General features: G+C 45.3%; 1 protein-coding gene across 1 annotated transcript in view; it reads left to right on the forward strand.

The window, feature by feature from the left end:
* CHST15 (carbohydrate sulfotransferase 15) overlaps positions 1-17,199 on the forward strand; it is a 466,150-nt gene that overhangs the window by 268,387 nt on the left and 180,564 nt on the right. Inside the window, exon 3 of the mRNA XM_069239132.1 lies at positions 5,238-6,100. Coding sequence (XP_069095233.1) covers positions 5,723-6,100 — 378 coding nt within the window. The 5' untranslated portion in view covers positions 5,238-5,722. The remainder of the gene's footprint in view (positions 1-5,237; positions 6,101-17,199) is intronic.

Raw genomic sequence — 17,199 nt, forward strand, 5'->3', positions numbered from 1 at the left:
GAAACGCGTAAAGAAAAGCGCTGTGAAGTCACACGCCACCTGGTGCGCCTTAACTGAAAGAGCCGAGTCACTGGAAGTTAACTGGTGGGAGCCACTTCCTTAATCAAACCCCATTGTTGCCTCGGCTCGGACGCCTCAAGAGGGTGATTACCACATCCGGGGTGAACTTGAGAAGAGTTGTTACTTTTCAGCTTTCTGATGGCTCATCGGGTAATGGGGAGACTTCCGACCCGCTCCGTATCCACGTGGTAGAGTAAATCACAGCCATTTACGTTTTCCCCGCTGTCACTCAGTTGCTGCGTTACTTTCACAGAGACTGGAATATCCGTATTCCCGTCATTATGAAGTCGCAGTGAGACCGGAGTTTGTGAGGCCTCTCCACAAATGGTAGTTCAAAGAAATATATATGGCATAGAAGACCCAGAAAATCAAAAGCACAGCATGTGCACGTAAGATCAAATCAACAATACGAAATTCAATACCACAATGTTTTTGACTTCTAGTTACGATTTTTTTTTTATAAGTAGAATATACATTAGAATCAAGGCGAGCGCAAAGCAGTGTTATTAGGTATTTCGAGATGTATCAAACTATTAATAAGACTCAACACAAAACTGCATCGTAATTGTATCGTAACTCCTCTCTGGGTAAGGATGCGGGGACTGTGACGAGGAACACTGGGACTGGGAGTAATGTCTTTTTAGGGCTCCAATCCTGCCTTAGTCTTGCAAAGACATTCCACAACAGACACGCAACATCGCGGCTTTGATTGTACAAGACAAACAGGGTGAATTATGATTTGGCACATGGGCCACCAAACCTCCGGGGGAGCGGAGGTCCCACCCGCACCAGCACCCAGCAGTCCCGCTGCCACATTCAGAGCAGCCTGCTTCTTTGGGTGAGCACAGTTGCTGAAAGTGCTTATGCCAATATTTCTTGTTTTTTCCGTACCAGTAGTTTTCTGCTATTGGCAGACCAACCTAATTTAACTTTATGGTCACAGGCTTTAAACTTCACATATTTTTCCATACTGTCCCAAAAATTGCTACGCGAATCATTTTGCGCATGGAACACTTGAAATACTTAATTTAATAACTCCATTGGATTATTTTTCAGGCTGGGCTGTTACTGTATTTTTACATAGATGCACTGTGTGGTCCTTTTACAGTGTCATCCTCCGCACTCCTGGGTTGTTCCCCGAAAAGAGGGCTCCAAATATTTATCAAGTATGTAAAAGAAACAACCAAGGAGTGCGGAGGGAGACACTGTGACAGGACCGCACAGCGCATCTATATGTAATTGAATCCACATCCTTGATCAGGGGATGATACTCCCCCCCCCCCCCCCAGCAACCTGGACATTAACAATTAATGATACATTATTGAACTTCGAGTGCGCTGAGATAATCCAATTTTGGTTACTCTATTTTTGCCATTCTTTAATAACATTGTGTCTATCTTGAAATTCTATTTCTTTATTCAGCCACTGACAATTTTTAATTATTTGTTGTTCTCTCAAATACTGCTTAAAGTGAGTTCACTATTCCAAGGCAACCACTGTCTTCTTTCATGGTAGATATTGCCTAGATTTCCATTTTGGATTTTTTGTGCTGCCCTTATTATTATTTTTATGGTGCCGTTTTGGATGAGATTTTTTTTATGAGAATTGTCCTGCAAGTGTTTTTGTTATTGTTTTTCAGAATCAAGCCCCCTGTGCATGGGCTGTTTATGAAAAAACACAAACAGGAAATGCCACTCATGCGCATGGAGCTTTCAATATGCACCTAATGAGCATTCCTGAATTTCATTGCTCAGTTCTTCCATGCCTGGCAAGGCACACCTGGGCAGGAAAAATCTACTTCAGACGTCCTACTCTAAATATGGCATGCATTTAGCCTTGTTGACGGAGGTGCTGTGGTTTATGGGTAACAAGCTAAAAGTTTCCGATGGCAGAGCCCGCGGACACTGCCAACAAAAACTTTGTAGTTTACTCGCCCCTCAATGAGGGGTGGGAGCTACAGGTTTGTCAGAGTAATTCATCTTCTAGTATACCGCAGATGGTCTGCCTAATGAGCCCCAAATACTCTCCAGGCCGATTTCCAGAGTTGGGGCCACCACAGTAATCTTGCTTCATCCCAAATGCTGATTTCTTTGCGTGGTTTTGGAAAAGGATCCTCTTAAGACATTCTTCCTCTAAAATTATATTTTATGTGAAACTTGGGAAATACATACATGGCTTGCACAAGAGCCTCTAATCATACCTTACAGCTCATTTCACAAATATATTAGCACATCCCTGGGTGCCCAAAAAACACACTTTGGGAAGAAAGGGCCAGATGTAGCAAAGGTTTTTCCCCATTCTGTGTCTATGGAAAAAAGTGTTCGTACATATGGCCCAAAATGTCTTAATCCTGATTCGCAGAATGTAGATTGAAGAAGTATTTTATTTGTAAATTGCATTTTCAAATTCAAAAAATATCCATGAGCGAGGCTCACTTTCTGTATTTACAAGTTTAGGGCTCAGGGCAGGATTTTCTACCTTTTTGGGTGGAATGAATTTCCCAAGTAGGTGAATTTCCACAAAGTCTTACATTTTGGATATTAGCATATCTCCTCCAGAATGTTTCCCACCATGGAAATACATGTAAATTAAGGCAGGATTAACGGCCTTTCCAAAGACAGAAAGGGCAAGGAACATCTGTGGCGTGAGGGATGGAGTTTCTTTCCTGGAGTCAACATCTTCTGTGTGGTTAAAAAAAAGTTACATTTGCTACTAACGCACACAAGTGCATCATTTCCATCATATATATATATATATATATATATGTTATTTTCGACCAGATGGATTTTATGGATGCATATATTTTGAACATAGTACAACTCCAGAAATCCACAGACGTTCTATAATTCTAAAAGTACTCCTGGGATCCTCCGTAAATGCTATGAAATTCACAATCTGTTTCAAATTTAGGAGTATATTTCTGACTTTTCACATTCTGCAGTTTTTTTTAAAATTTAGAGCCACTCGTTCTACATAAAATTAACATTTGTCTTTACCCTTTTAAAGTCACACTTTAAAGCTGCTGTTTTTCACGATCATTAATATCTCTAGTGAGTCAGGTTGGCTGAAAACAAGCGATCTGATTGGCCGGCCGCAACATGAAGACTTGATTCCTGTGTCTCACAACACAAAAGAAAAATAGGATACATGGTAGGCTGGGGGTACCCTGACTACCTGGCCCTCCCAGGAATCAATTTAAAAAGATTTAAAAACATTTTTACAGTCCTGTGGTACCATGGTACCATCACAAGGCTCAGTGTAAATAGTACCCCCTGTGTAATTTCCAGGAAGTGACCCCTGTGTAATTTCCAGAAAGTACTTTGGTATCACAGCACCGCAAAAAACTAAAGGGGGGTGCTGCCAGACTATGGATGTTGACCAGCAACAGGGTGTTGGCCACCCATATGGAGTTAGGTGCAGAGTCTGGCCAACCCCAAGTCATGCATAGCCAAACGCCTTCTGTGGCGGGGGTAGCCCCTTTATGGGCAGTTGGGCACAGGGATTGGCGCAGCGTTAGCCTAATTAGGTATGGTAAAAAATATAACTTCTTGCTAAAAAAAACGTAGAAGTTCACTAAAAAAACTAAGGTTAAAGTAATGTTATAGTTAGGTTGAAATATCAGTTAAACTGTAACTTTTTAAACTCTGAAAACCACAACAGTTCATCAAAAGTCACCAGTTATAGTTAAATGAAATAACTATAACTTGCACCTTCACCATGCACTGCTTATGACCACATATAATATATCATGCATGACATATTGTATGACATCATTGATAATATCAATACAACATCTGAAATTACATCATTGATGACAACACTGTGCATGGCAGAGGCATAAGTTATAGTTACTTCAGTTAAATATAACTGATGAATTTCAGCATGTGTGTTTTTTGATTTAAAGTGTGATGGTTTAACTGACATTTTAACCTAACTATGTATGCACATATATGTGTGCGTGTGTGTATATATATATTACCTACTAGCGTTTGGCAGTAGGTAGTCATAGTTAGGACCTAGTTTCCATAGGAAAAGTGTTTTTTTGCTGCACAATAGTGGAGGATCTGTGCATCAACAGCAACATGGCCTCCCTTCCTTGTTTTTTATGCCCTCTCAGGTGAGCTAGTTCCAGGGGAAGAGAACATTGGAGCAAGCATCGGACTTAGATGTGCCAGGGTGCTTCTAATCACATGTATAAGCAGGCCTGCCTCCAACCACCAGAATAGGAAGATAACCAGGTTTACACTTCAGAATTGTAAATTTGTCTAAGTTAACATGTCATGCAGTGGAGGAAGAATGAAGGATACAGCCCCAGTTGCTGAGAATGTCAGATGTAGAATATATGCACTTACAAACAATTTATGTGCATTCTATATTTATTTTACAGAGCCATGTATATGTACATATGCAGGCCCATGCACGTTTACATGACTCACGCACAACCAGTCTCAAGTTGGTATTATTCATGTACTCACCTTAGCTGTGCAGAGTTACTGTGACATGTACATTGACTGGTGGTTAAAGATAGCAGTGAGTGCATTATGTGTCTCCCTTTTCCACATCAGCCTCCAGGTCTGTCTAATCATAAAAGGCTGCACTAGGTTGAGCACCCTAAGTGGTGCACCTCACTCTCTTGGTTACAGGGTTGGTGAGCTTTACCTGGCTGTACCCATCTGCAGAGGGAAGAAATAAGTTGAAGGAATGGAGTGGAACATCAACCCACCTCTCACCTGTGCAACCAGTTAGCTAAATAACTTCCTCTATTCCCTTGACTCATCTCCCATCCCAAGTTCTCCAACTATCTGCTCCTGCCCTCTCCGAACCTCTCCACCTTCTAGCGTCAAGAGGGCACAAGTTATAGTTACTTGAGCTAATCAAAACTACAACTGCTAAATTTCTATGGTTTTGCACGAGTAAAATGTGAACCCAACTATAACGTACTGTAAACTTTGCTTTTTTAAGTGAATAATATATCTGTGTGTATGTGTGTGTGAGTGTGTATGAAGCTCTGTGGAATGTATCAGCAGACTGTGAGGCTACAGTGCCAAAAGGCCAGGAGAGTAGTGAGAACTAGGTAAATGCAGCCAGTCAGTTAGTCACCTGTCTGAGCAAAATATTCTTTTTAAAATGCAGATTTATATTGGGTCTAACACATTTTCTCTTTTGTTTCATTTTAGGTGTGAAAATTGATTTTGGCACTGCCACACCACAACATCACAAATTCAATTCCAGGCCCTGTCCTTGGAGGCTCATTCTCATGACTTCCCATTGCTTGCTGTTTTTGATATCAAATGGTATGAGATTAATGCCCTCCTGAATCCTTGGAAGGTTCCATCATTCTCTGAAACCAGTCGCTGTACTCAAATGCTTTGATTGCACAAGGTCTCAATTGGATGAATCAAAATTTTAAAGATGACAGTTTACTTTCGGTTGATTTTTGGATTTTATGTCTTAAAGTTTAAACTGGATTGTCCTGAACATGCATGATGCCTGTCCAAGGAGGAGCTAAGTAGATGGTGATGATGAAGCTGCCCTTATATGGACTGTGCATAAACTGCAGTGCCTTGTTTCCAGGAGCAAGCCTGGTTACGAATAAACTCAGCCCCCCAGGGGAGAAGTGTTGCCGATATCAGGAACTGAAGCAGGTACTCCTGGCAGACACATGAACTTGCTGGAAGTCTTGGAGATGAGGACAGAGCAGTTCTCCAGCCGGAGTGTGAGCACATGCCTGAGTAGAGGCAGACTGATCAGCCTTTTCTGCGGGCTCCTTGTCATGGTCCTGGTATTGGGCTCCTATGTGCTGCCTGGTATCAACCGAGAGCTGCTGCTTAGGCCATTCCACTATGCCTCTGCCAACCAGACAGCTCTGGAAAACTATTCAAATGATGTAGAAGAACAATGCCAAGATTTTGCCTTGAACCTCTCCTGTGCCAAAGCCTATCACAGCATTCGGTTCATTACTAGGGTTGCCATGTCTCCATGGGAGTCCACCAAGAGGAAACTTCCAAAACTTGCTGAGCTGAGGAAACAAGAGCCACACGTGAGTACCAGCTGAACCACCTAGATCTCAGGAGGCACGGTCTATTTCTGACTTTTCTGAGATGGGAACATCACAGTTACCAGGGCTATCTGAGTGCTGGTGTAGTGCAGCCACAAAGCTAACGTCTGCTCAGCACCCACAGCCCTTGATGTCAGCAATCTCCCCATTCTGAATTCACTAAAATTTATTTTCAGTAAGTAAACACGATCAAGCAGGCAACTATCTCCACATGCTGCAATAAGTGAAACCCCACAGCAATCAGTGATTTCCCTAATGCAGCCTTTTACGAGAGCTTCTCTCCTGTTATTGGAGATCCTTCACACCATCACTCAGAAAGTTAATTCACGCCCATTTTGTCCTCAAACTCTATTTCCTGCTGTCAATAACCTTTCACTCAGCAGTCATTGATCACTGACATCCTACCTCCACTTGTTGAGCTATCACTTGCAGTCAGAGATAATCCCCTGCAGTCTGACTTGTCCATTCTGTACTCAGTAAAATTCATCCCATACTGCCAACAACTTGACCCCTGCCATGCAATAGTACCCCTCACCCACTAAAGCAGCAGCTTTCCGTCCCATAATTAATGATCTCTTTTCTTTAGCTAGCAATATCCATTTCCTAAAGTCTGGGTTCTGTCACTTTTACTGCGTTCCCACTTGTGTATACAGTTACCTTGTCCCCTGAGTCAAATCCACTTGTGTTAAGTTATTGTGATTTGCATATGACATCCCTGCCATTGGTATGACGTTTTGGAGCTGTTGCTGTCTGTAATGTGTGTTACAGCATGGCGATCTGTTGGGTGGATTGTGTGGCGGGGCTCTGTTTCAGACAGAGCTATCTCATACATTTAGTTTTTCGACTCACACAGACTAGGGTCAGAAAGGTATTTGATGCCAAAGCTTTGTTAGTGGTTGTATATGATTCCAGTGTTGGAGTATTGTCCTACAGTTAGTTGGTGACTTTAGTGCAATACTGATTTACTAGGGGACACCATGTGCCAAAACATAGCTGCATTAAGGTGAACGGCAGATCTATCTCAAAGGATGGATGGATATGCAGTCTAGTTACTTGATTTGTATGCAGACATGGTGTAAATGGACTGTTAGAATTGAGTCGCTTATGGTGCCAAATGTTCTTGTTTGCTAGGAATTCAGTCTGGTTCATCTTACAAACATCACAAGTTGTGTTGTAGTCCCCGTGGAAGGATTACAATATGTTCCATGCTCCACAATTTGGGCCTGGAGCTAAGAATGTGGTAGTATACCTTTATGTGTATTGTATTCTGTTAGGGAGGCTTTAGCCTCCAGCCATTAATTTCTCTCTCCCCTTCCCAATCAGCAACCTTAGTGGTTGCCTTTGAGCTTTGTAAGAGTCATCTGAAATTGACACAAGATTTCCTCTCTCACAGCAAATTAGGATTCCAGATGAAAGTCTAGGACTAGAAGCATTTTAATTTTTTACTTGCGAAATAGTATTTGTTAAGTGTAAACCTGATCCTGAGGGAGGTTAATGTTGAACATAGCAAGTGGGACAAATAGATATTGCATACAGATGGTACAGGGGGGGGGCAGAAATGGCCTAAAAATACTTTGGCCCCTAATGCGCAAGTGTGATGAAAACAAAATTCCCTGGTGTCTAGTGGTAGATCAGCCTAATTATATTAGGCCAATGGCCTAAAAATAATTTGGCCCCCGGGAGCTACCCTTGCCTAAGGGGTCACTCCCCACACATAAAAAAATAAAAATAAACAAAAACAAATTATCCCTGATGTCCTGGGGTTTTCTCCCCCCCCCCCCCGGGCCTAAGGGGCCGCTCCCCTTATTGATATATAAAAAAAAAAAAACTGGTGTTTAGTGGCCTTTCATGTCTCTCCCGCCCCACCTCCCGGTCGGAAGAGAAATGCTTTTGCATTTCTTTTCCGGGAAGCTTCCAGCGCAATCCGAGGTGACCTCTGATGAGGTCAGTGCGCGATTTGCACACTGACATCATCAGACATCACTGGGGGGTAAGGGCGGGGGTGGGGGTGGAAGTGGAAATGATTCCCCTTCCATCCCCGACTGGGGGGTGTGGGCCGGGTGCAGGACAAGCTGGTCTCGACCCAGGCACACGGGAACCGTGTGTCTGGACAAGACCAGCTCGCCCGCGGCCCCCAAGGGGTTAAATGACATCCATGTGACAAAGTCAGAGAGGTCGAGGTTTGGATTTAGAAGTCACCGAAGATTTAGTTAATATCTAATTGTATTTTCCTGGTCAGGTGGGTCTTGAATCTAAAGACCGATTTCATATGGAAAACAAGGGACCTTGTATCCTGTGTGTGAGTAAATGTGAGCCTCTTAAGGTTCATGTCTGACTTTCACTGTTGATTTTGCTTGCATTGTGATCACAAATAGAAGAGAATGCTTTATATTTTCTGAGTTTCATTTGTGCAACATTTATGTTTGATGATGATTGAGGGAGATCTATGTCATTATTGATTTATCGATTATGTTATGTTCTGAATGTACCTTAAAGCCTCCTAAAGATAACACCCATAAAGTGAACAAACAAGGTGATGCAGTAGCATCAATATACGACTCTCCTTTCTCTTGGACACCCCCACAGTGGCGTAGCCGCCACTTCCCATCCACACTGCAGGTCTCCTTACCATGGCACTGCTGCCTGCTGCCCTTCCTAGTACAATCTCTCCAAGTGTTAGAGCCACTCGTAAGATAGGTAGAAGTTTTCTGAGTTGTTCAAATCAAATCAAATCAATCAGGACTTCTAAAGCGCAGCTAATCACCCATAGGGTCTCAAGGCGCTGAATGAAGGCATGTTGCTCAGTCGAAGAGTCAGGTCTTGAGGTCCTTCCTGAACCTTTTCAGTGATGTGGTCTGCCTGAGCTTGAGGGGAAATGTGTTCCATGTCCAGGCTGTTAGGTCGGAGAAGGTTCTTCCTCCTGCCGTACTTTTCTCGATTTTGGGGATGGCTGCAAGGGCGAGCTGGGAGGAACAGAGATATCTGTTGGGTATGTAGAAGGTGAGTTGGTGGTTGAGGTATGCTGGTCCTGTGTTGTGCAGTGCCTTGAAGGTGTGGATCAGGAGTTTGTATGTGATGCGCTTGTTAACTGGGAGCTAGTGTAGGTCTCTGTGGTGGGAGGAGATTCAGCTGTGTCGGGTGGGTGTCCAGGATGAATCTTGCTGCTGCATTCTGGACTCATAGTAGTCTTGATTGGAGTTTCTTAGTAATGTCGGCATATAGTGCATTGTCGTAGTCCAGTTTGCTGGTGATGAGTGCATGGATGACTGTCTTACTGGTGTCGGGGGGAATCCATTTGAAGATCTTCTGCAGGAGATGGAGACTGTAGAAGCTTGATGAGGAGACAGCATTAATTTGGTGGGTCATCGATAGAGTGGAGTCCAGGATGATGCCTAGGTTGCGCGCATGGTCTGTGGGCGTAACCCAGTGCAGTGGGCCACCAGGAGTCGTTCCAGGCATAAGGGGTGGAGGATCTCAGTCTTGCCTGAGTTGAGCTTGAGGCAGATAGCCTCCATCCAGGCGGTGACTGCTTTCATCCCGTTGTGGAAGTTCCTCTTCGCTTACGCAGAGACCTCGGACATGGAGAGGATCAGTTGGGTGTCGTCCACTTAGGAGACTATGCTTAGCTCATATTGTCTGGTGACCATGGCGAATGGGGCTATGTAGACGTTGAAAAGCGTCGGACTCAGTGAGGATCTTTGGGGCACTCCGCATCAAGTGTCTTTGGTTTCTGATGTGAATGGTGGTAGTCTGTGTTCTTCCGGTGAGGAAAGACCTGATCCAGTTCAGGGCTTTGTCTTGGATGCCAAAGTCGTGCAGTCTGCTGCAGAGGATGGAGTGGCCCCATTAATCTTTTTTGGGGGGAGGGGAGCTGTGAGGCCTTCCTCCCAAGGCTAATCTCGGCCCCAGAGTCCCCATCCCCTGAGGCCCCTTTTGGGGGGGGGGAGACTGCCTGGCCCAATCCCTTGTGTGTAGGAAAGTACCATCTTTCTTGGCATGTTACCCCCAATTTTACATGTATGTCAGTATGTTTTTGCCTGTCTCACTGGGATCCTGCTAGTCAGGACCCCAGTGATCATAGTTTGTGGCCTAAATGTGTATGCCTGTGTAGTGCCTAACTGTGTCACTGAGGCTCTGCTAATCAGAACCTCAGTGCTCATGCTCTCTCTGCCTTTACATTTGTCACTATAGGCTAGTGACTACATTTACCAATTCCAATTGGCATACTGGACCCCCCTTATAAGTCCCTAGTATATGGTACCTAGGTATCAAGGGCATTGGGGTTCCAGGAGATCCATATGGGCTGCAGCATTTCTTTTTCCACCCATAGGGAGCTCAGACAAACCTTTACACAGGACTGCCATTGCACACTTTATTTCACAGCCATTTTCACTGCACTTAAGTAACTTATAAGTCACCTATATGTCTAACCTTCACTTGCTGAAGGTTAGGTGCAAAGCTGCTAAGTGTGAGGGCACCCTTACACTAGCAAAGGTGCCCCACATAGTTCAGAGCCATTTCCCTGGACTTTGTGATTGCGGGGACACCATTACAGGCGTGCACTACATATAGGTCAATACCTACATGTAGCTTCACAATGGTACCTCCGAATATGGCCATGTAACATGTCTAAGATCATGGAGTTGTCCCCCATTCCAAATCTGGTATTGGGGAGCAAATTCCATGCATCCTGGGGGCTCCACTATGGACCCCCAGTACTGCCAAATCAGCTCTCTGGGGTTTTCTCTGCAGCTACAGTTGCTGCCACCTCACAGACAGGCTTCTGTCCTCGTGGGGTCTGGGCAGTCCAGTCCCAGGAGGGCAGAACAAAGCATTTCCTTTGACAGCAGGGTGTTACACCCTCTCTCTTTGGAAATAGGTGTTAAAGACGGGGGAGGGGTAGCCTCTCCCAGCCTCTGGAAATGCTTTGAAGGGCACAGATGGTGCCCTCCTTGCATAAGCCAGTCTACACGGTTTAGGGAACCCCCAGTCCCTGCTCTGGCGCAAAACTGGACAACGGAAAGGGGAGTGACCACTCCCCTGTCCATCACCACCCCTGGGGTGGTTCCCAGAGCTCCTCCAGTGTGTCCCAGACCTCTGCCATCTTGTTTCCAGAGGTGTGGGGGCACTCTGGAGGCCTCTGAGTGTCCAGTGGCAGCAGGTGATGCCAGAGACCCCTCCTGATAGGTGCATACCTGACTAGGTAGCCGATCCTCATCTATGGGCTATTTAGGGTCTCTCCAGTGGGCTTTTCATCAGATTACGACTTGCAAGAATCCAGCAGGACTCCTCTGCACCTCTCTCTTTGACTTCTGCCAAGGATGGACCGCTGACTGCTCCAGGACGCCTGCAAAACTGCAACAAAGTAGCCAGAAGCCTACCAGCGACATTGTAGTGCCTAATCCTGCCAGCTTTTTTTACTGTTTCCTGGTGGTGCATGCTCTGGGGGCTGCCTGCCTTCACCCTGCACTGGAAGCCACGAATAAATCTCCAGTGGGTCGATGGAATCTTCCTCCTGCTTCAGCAAGCACCAAACTTCAGCTTCACCAGTACTCTGGGTCCCCTCTCATCCTGACGAGTGTGGCCCCTGGAACACAGGTGGTGGACCCAAGTGACCCAGACTGTCCAGAAGTCCAGCTGTCCAAATTTGGAGGAGGTAAGTCCTTGCCTCCCCTCCCCAGACAGTAATCCTGTGCACCGTGCGGTCTGCAGCTACAAGGGCTTCTGTGCACATTTCCAAAAATCCTGCATGCACAGCTGAGCCTAGGTCCCCAGCACTCTGTCCTGTGATGCTCAGCTCCCTGAATTGACCTCCGGTGTTGTGGGACCTCTCTTTGCAGTGTTGAGACGAGTGCTGTGTTCAGTCTTCTTGAACCCGTGTTCAAGGACTTCTGAAGGTGCTTCCTTCCTGTCCCTGGGCTCTCTACATTGCTGAGGGCCCCCTTTGTCTCCTCTCCCAAGTGGCGACATCCTGCTCCTTCCTGGGCCCAGGCAGCACTCTTTTTCTCCAACGGTGACTCTTGCAGGTAGCAAGGCTTGTTTGTGGTATTTTGCCAAGGAAACAGCTCTGTATCCTCCAGCACGCTGTGGGACATCATCTTCTGAATGAAGAAGAACCTCCTACCTCCTTTCGTTGGTGCAAAACCAGCATCTTCTTCCAACCAGAGGCAGCCATTTTGCATCTTTCTCCAGGGTTTAGTGGGCTCCTGCCCCCTCTGGACACTTTAGAGACTCTTGGACGTGGTCCCCTTCCTTTGCAGGTCTTAGGGTCCAGGAATCCGTCTTCAGTGATTTGCAGTCTGTTGTGGTCCTTGCAAAACCCTTTATCACAACTTTAGTGTCTTTTTGGAGAAATAGTAGTACTTTACTCCTACTTTCCAGGGTCTTGGGTGGGGTCTCCTTTACACCCTTAGTGTTTTCTCACACTCCCAGCGACCCTCTACACACTACACTTGCCTAGGGGTGCATTAGTGGTTCGCATTCCACTTTCTTAGTACATGGAAAACTAACAATCCCACAATCCATCACCATTCACAACCAAAGGTGGCAGGGCAACAGCAATAGTGTAGGGGAAGCTAGTGATGCATAATATGTCACATACATGTAGCATAATACACCACTTACATCCTCACAGGTTCCCCGGCCAATCTCAGTGGCGAGGAAGTGCCACGGCTACCCAGCCCCCCACCACAAGATGCCCCCAATGATGACAGCAACTCTGGAGCTCTAGATCTGGATGAACTCCCTGGCCCATCAGGGACCACTGGTCAGTCGGCTACCCCAGCCCACACCAGCCACCTATAGAGCCTCCCCCCTCAGAATCCAACACCACAGCAAACAAGCATTGTCCCCAGAACCCTGTACCCAGGACACGTCAATCAGTAGTGTGCCCACCTGTACAGGGACCCCAGTCCACACCTCACAGGCAAGACAATGAGGGTCCTGGGGTCAGTGGGAGTGGGCAAACTGTTCAGTGGACACAGGCACCGGGGGCCAGGGACAGTGGAGGACAGCTGTGCGCCAGGGGGAAGACAGGCCCAGGGAACCGACTACCCAGGAGTCACTCACTAATGTCCTGGGGGCTTACCAACAATCCCAGGACCCGATGGGTCAGGTGATAAACATCATGCAGGAGAACCAGCGGCTTCAGGGGGAACACCACCAGGAGATAAAGCATGAATTGCAGGCCCTGAACACCACCATGGTATCCATTGCAGGGGTGCTGGGTTTTATGGCCAAGTTCATGAGGGACTACACAGCACACCAGGGGGCTCCTTCCACTAGCCAGTGTACTGACCAGTCCTCCACATCTGCTGCAGCTAGTTGACCGGAGGCCCTGCTACAGGACCCAGAGGCCACCAGCACCCCCCGCAGAAGGTGAACCACCCCGCAAACGGTCCCTGCGACCCAGACAGACAACAGAGACAGTTGCCAAGACCAAGACCACTGTCAGGAAATGAGCCCCTCCTGAATTTCCCCCTTGTGTTCCACTGTGTCACCTTGTCCACTTTGAACTGCCATTGCTCCCCTTCCTATGGCCCATTGGGCACTGGATCTGTGCTACAAACAGACTGACCCACTACACTGGACTATTCCTAACCATCACCCCACTCTATTGCACTTTACACTGTATACAAATTTTTAATAAACACCCTTGGACACAACTTGAGTAATAGTGCATTATCTGAAGGTAATGTCAAATGTATTGAACTGTAATGATCTGCATGATCCTGTGTAAATGTCTAATGATATGTTGATCCATCCTACAAATGTATCTCAGCAGTCTGTAAACATCACAGCATTACACTGTTGTAACCACAGCAACATCTGAAATAAGGGAAGGCATAGGTCACAGTCAGTTGGGATGCAAAGGTAAAGACTGGCATTATGCTACAGTCATACAGCACAACAGTGAAATGGAGAAATGTTTAGTTAAACAGTCTTACCTGTGTTGTTGGAAGTACTGCTGGATCATATGTGTCCTGTTGTCCACATCCTCCTCCTCCTCCTCTTCCTTCTCCTCACTGTCCTCAGTGTCCACTGCTGCCACAGCTGCATTGCCACCCTCCTCCTCCTGCAGATAGGGCACATGCCGTCTAAGGGTCAAATTGTGCAACATGCAGCACACAGCAATAATCCTGCAGACCTTTTCAGGGGAGTAGCATAGAGATCCACCAGTCAGATGGAGGCACCTGATTCTGGCCTTCAGGATCCCGAAGGTCCTTTCAACAGCCCTCCTGGTATGCCCATGAGCATCATTGTACCTATTCTTAGCCCCGGTTCTATGATTCCTAACAGGGGTCAGGAGCCACAACAGGTTTAGGAAGCCGGAATCACTTGCAGGAAGTGAGGGACCCACATTAGCCCTGCACAATGGGATGGGGTATGACTCCTGAAGGCATACACTGAAATACATGCTTTGGGGGCTCAGGCTCACCTATAAGCCACACTCTGTGCCTCTGTAGTTGTGCCATTAGCTGTGGGACACTGGTATTCCTCAGGACAAAGGCTTCATGCACTGACCCAGGATACTTGGCAGTGACGTTGGAGATGTACTGGTCAGCAAGGAACACCATCTGGACATTCTAAAGAAGACAGTCTAAAGAAGACACTTATAAATCACTTCACAAGGTTCGTAAAGGAGATTAGCATGCTGAAAGCACATGTTTAAAAATGGTCCCAGCAATAAAATGAAAACATGTACAAATGATTCTCCACTGCTATATACACAGAAAATATACACATGCAAAGATACAAATACCTATATTGACATATATATTTATACACAATGCAAAGCAAATAATTAGTAAAAATTAATCACCATGGGACCTATCTTGGAAATATATCAGGCATTTGACGTATCAATCCTGATTGAGATATCTGCATCTCCGCACCGTTGACCTGGGTCTCTTACATACTTTTAACAAACAAAGAGAGGAGAATTCTAGAAACTCACTCCCACTACATAAGTTTATTATTAAGAAAATGCTGGTTACTTTAGGTCAGCTTTGAAAAGAACATGTTGGGAACTGGCCAAAATCCCTAGGTGGCCTCTATCAAAACAAAACCGTTCCCTGCCATCCTAGTACATTCTTATCAGCCTAATCCCTTGGTGAGAAAGAGCACACAAACATGCAGAATAAAAACATGAGCAAGAAGCACATTGTATCATGGAAAAATACTTGCAGCTTTTAACGTGGTAGTGGCTAATGCTAAAATAAAGTCATTCAGCAAAATGAAGTTGGTGGTCACTAACGTGACGGTGTGCTGCTAGGCTCAGTGCAACGTGGAGTCAGTGGTCAAAACACAAATATCATTACACTACACTCTTTTGACCAGTGACACATATACCCTATAGTCCTAAAATCCACTTCTTTTTTTTAACATTACAAGCAAATTAGGTATGCATTGTACATAGCAACATAACGGAATGAAAAGAGCAATCACTATAAAGCAATAGAAGGGTTATTAACTTATTTATCATTCAGGTATTTTAGACAGCTAAACCAGTCACACCTACAATAGAAAGACTTAAGCTTATATATTGTGATTGGGATAATAACTGAATCACAGTCTTCACTTAATTAAATAGTGTCTCTAGGATAACGTGTCTGTATAGAGTTAGATGGAAACATCATGAGTCCTAATAATGTAAAGGTACACGGTCCACCTGTTATGTTTGTTGGAATGTAGGTAAAAGTGACGTTTCCACATGAGAATAGTCAGCCAACTGGCAACTTAAACATGTTTAATGTGACTGGCAGCATTCACAAGGTGATAACAAGCCATGTGGTTGGTTCCATTAGAATTGCAATCAAACAGGTTGATAGGACATTCATGGTACTCTACATTATTCCCATGCAGAACTTTGATCTGGGAAGCACAACTTGAGCCAAATGGATCCATAGGTATTGCCCTTCAAAAGCAGCAAGGGTGTTGCACAACGTGATTGATCAATCAGGGTCAGGTTGGGTTTCCTATCCCTCCAGATCCCACACACACACGCCCGAAGGGAGACCACACAGCACACTCATGGTCAGAGGCAAGTCGTAGTATGATCTGTAAAAGAAACAAGTATGATCTTTCTTGCAAATATCATATGTCAGCTGAAATGTGCACCCATGTTCCCTGGTCTATAATTTCTGCAGGTTCTGGAGGGCCATTTGGGTATTTCACCCACACTTTAGCACCAGGGCTTTTGTCAGTTGAACCAAAACCTCCCTTTCCTTGTACTGTCAGAAGGTCTGTGGCAGTCCCCTTCCTCACCAATCCTCCATATACTGGAATTATGACAAGTTGGGCAATTTTGTAAGTATGTAGGTCAAGACCTGCAGATTCTGGTGTGGCTCTGTAAGCAGCTGAAGCTCCAGGTTTTATTTCCTAGTACACAATGGTGTTGGTGGCCACATGTGGTTGTCTCAGGGGAGTTTCAGCATTTTGTAATGGTCAGAATCATCTGGAGGGCTTCATTTAAATGCTCTCATCAGTTTTTCAGAGTCCCATCATATAATGTTTTAGTCCAGAACCCCAGGGACACTCCTGTTCTTCTTTGCTTTTGCCACCGGCTCCAATCTACATATTGTTCCTGGACAGTTACAAGCAACACAATGTCTCCTTCCTGTAGTGTCTGCAAGTCTGAAGCCTGTTGAATTGCTTCTTGTGCCAAATCAAAAGCACACCGCTGCTCTTCACCCCATTCAAACTCATGTTTTTTTCTGGTCACTTTGTACCAAAGGGTTAAGATTTTACTCAGATGATGGTCATGCTGTCTCCAAAAATCAAACAATCTCATGATCACAGTGCGTGAAGCGGCAAACTCTAAAATCTTTTGTTTTGCCTGTAGCAACACCACTCTATGTTCTGGATTCCACTGAATTCCTAGAAACATCACATTTTGAGATGGTCCCTGTCTTGTCTGAATTAATCATCTGCATTTTACTCTGCAAAAGCTCCATGAATATATCTTTAACATCCATAACATCTTGCTGGGTGTAAGCTTTTCAAGAATGCATTTCAACTCCTGCCAATTTCAGTGGGCTACTCTGTATTTCACACAACATGTACAAATGATTCTCCACTGC

This window comes from Pleurodeles waltl, chromosome 6, assembly GCF_031143425.1.
Source record: "Pleurodeles waltl isolate 20211129_DDA chromosome 6, aPleWal1.hap1.20221129, whole genome shotgun sequence".
NCBI lineage: Eukaryota > Metazoa > Chordata > Amphibia > Caudata > Salamandridae > Pleurodeles > Pleurodeles waltl.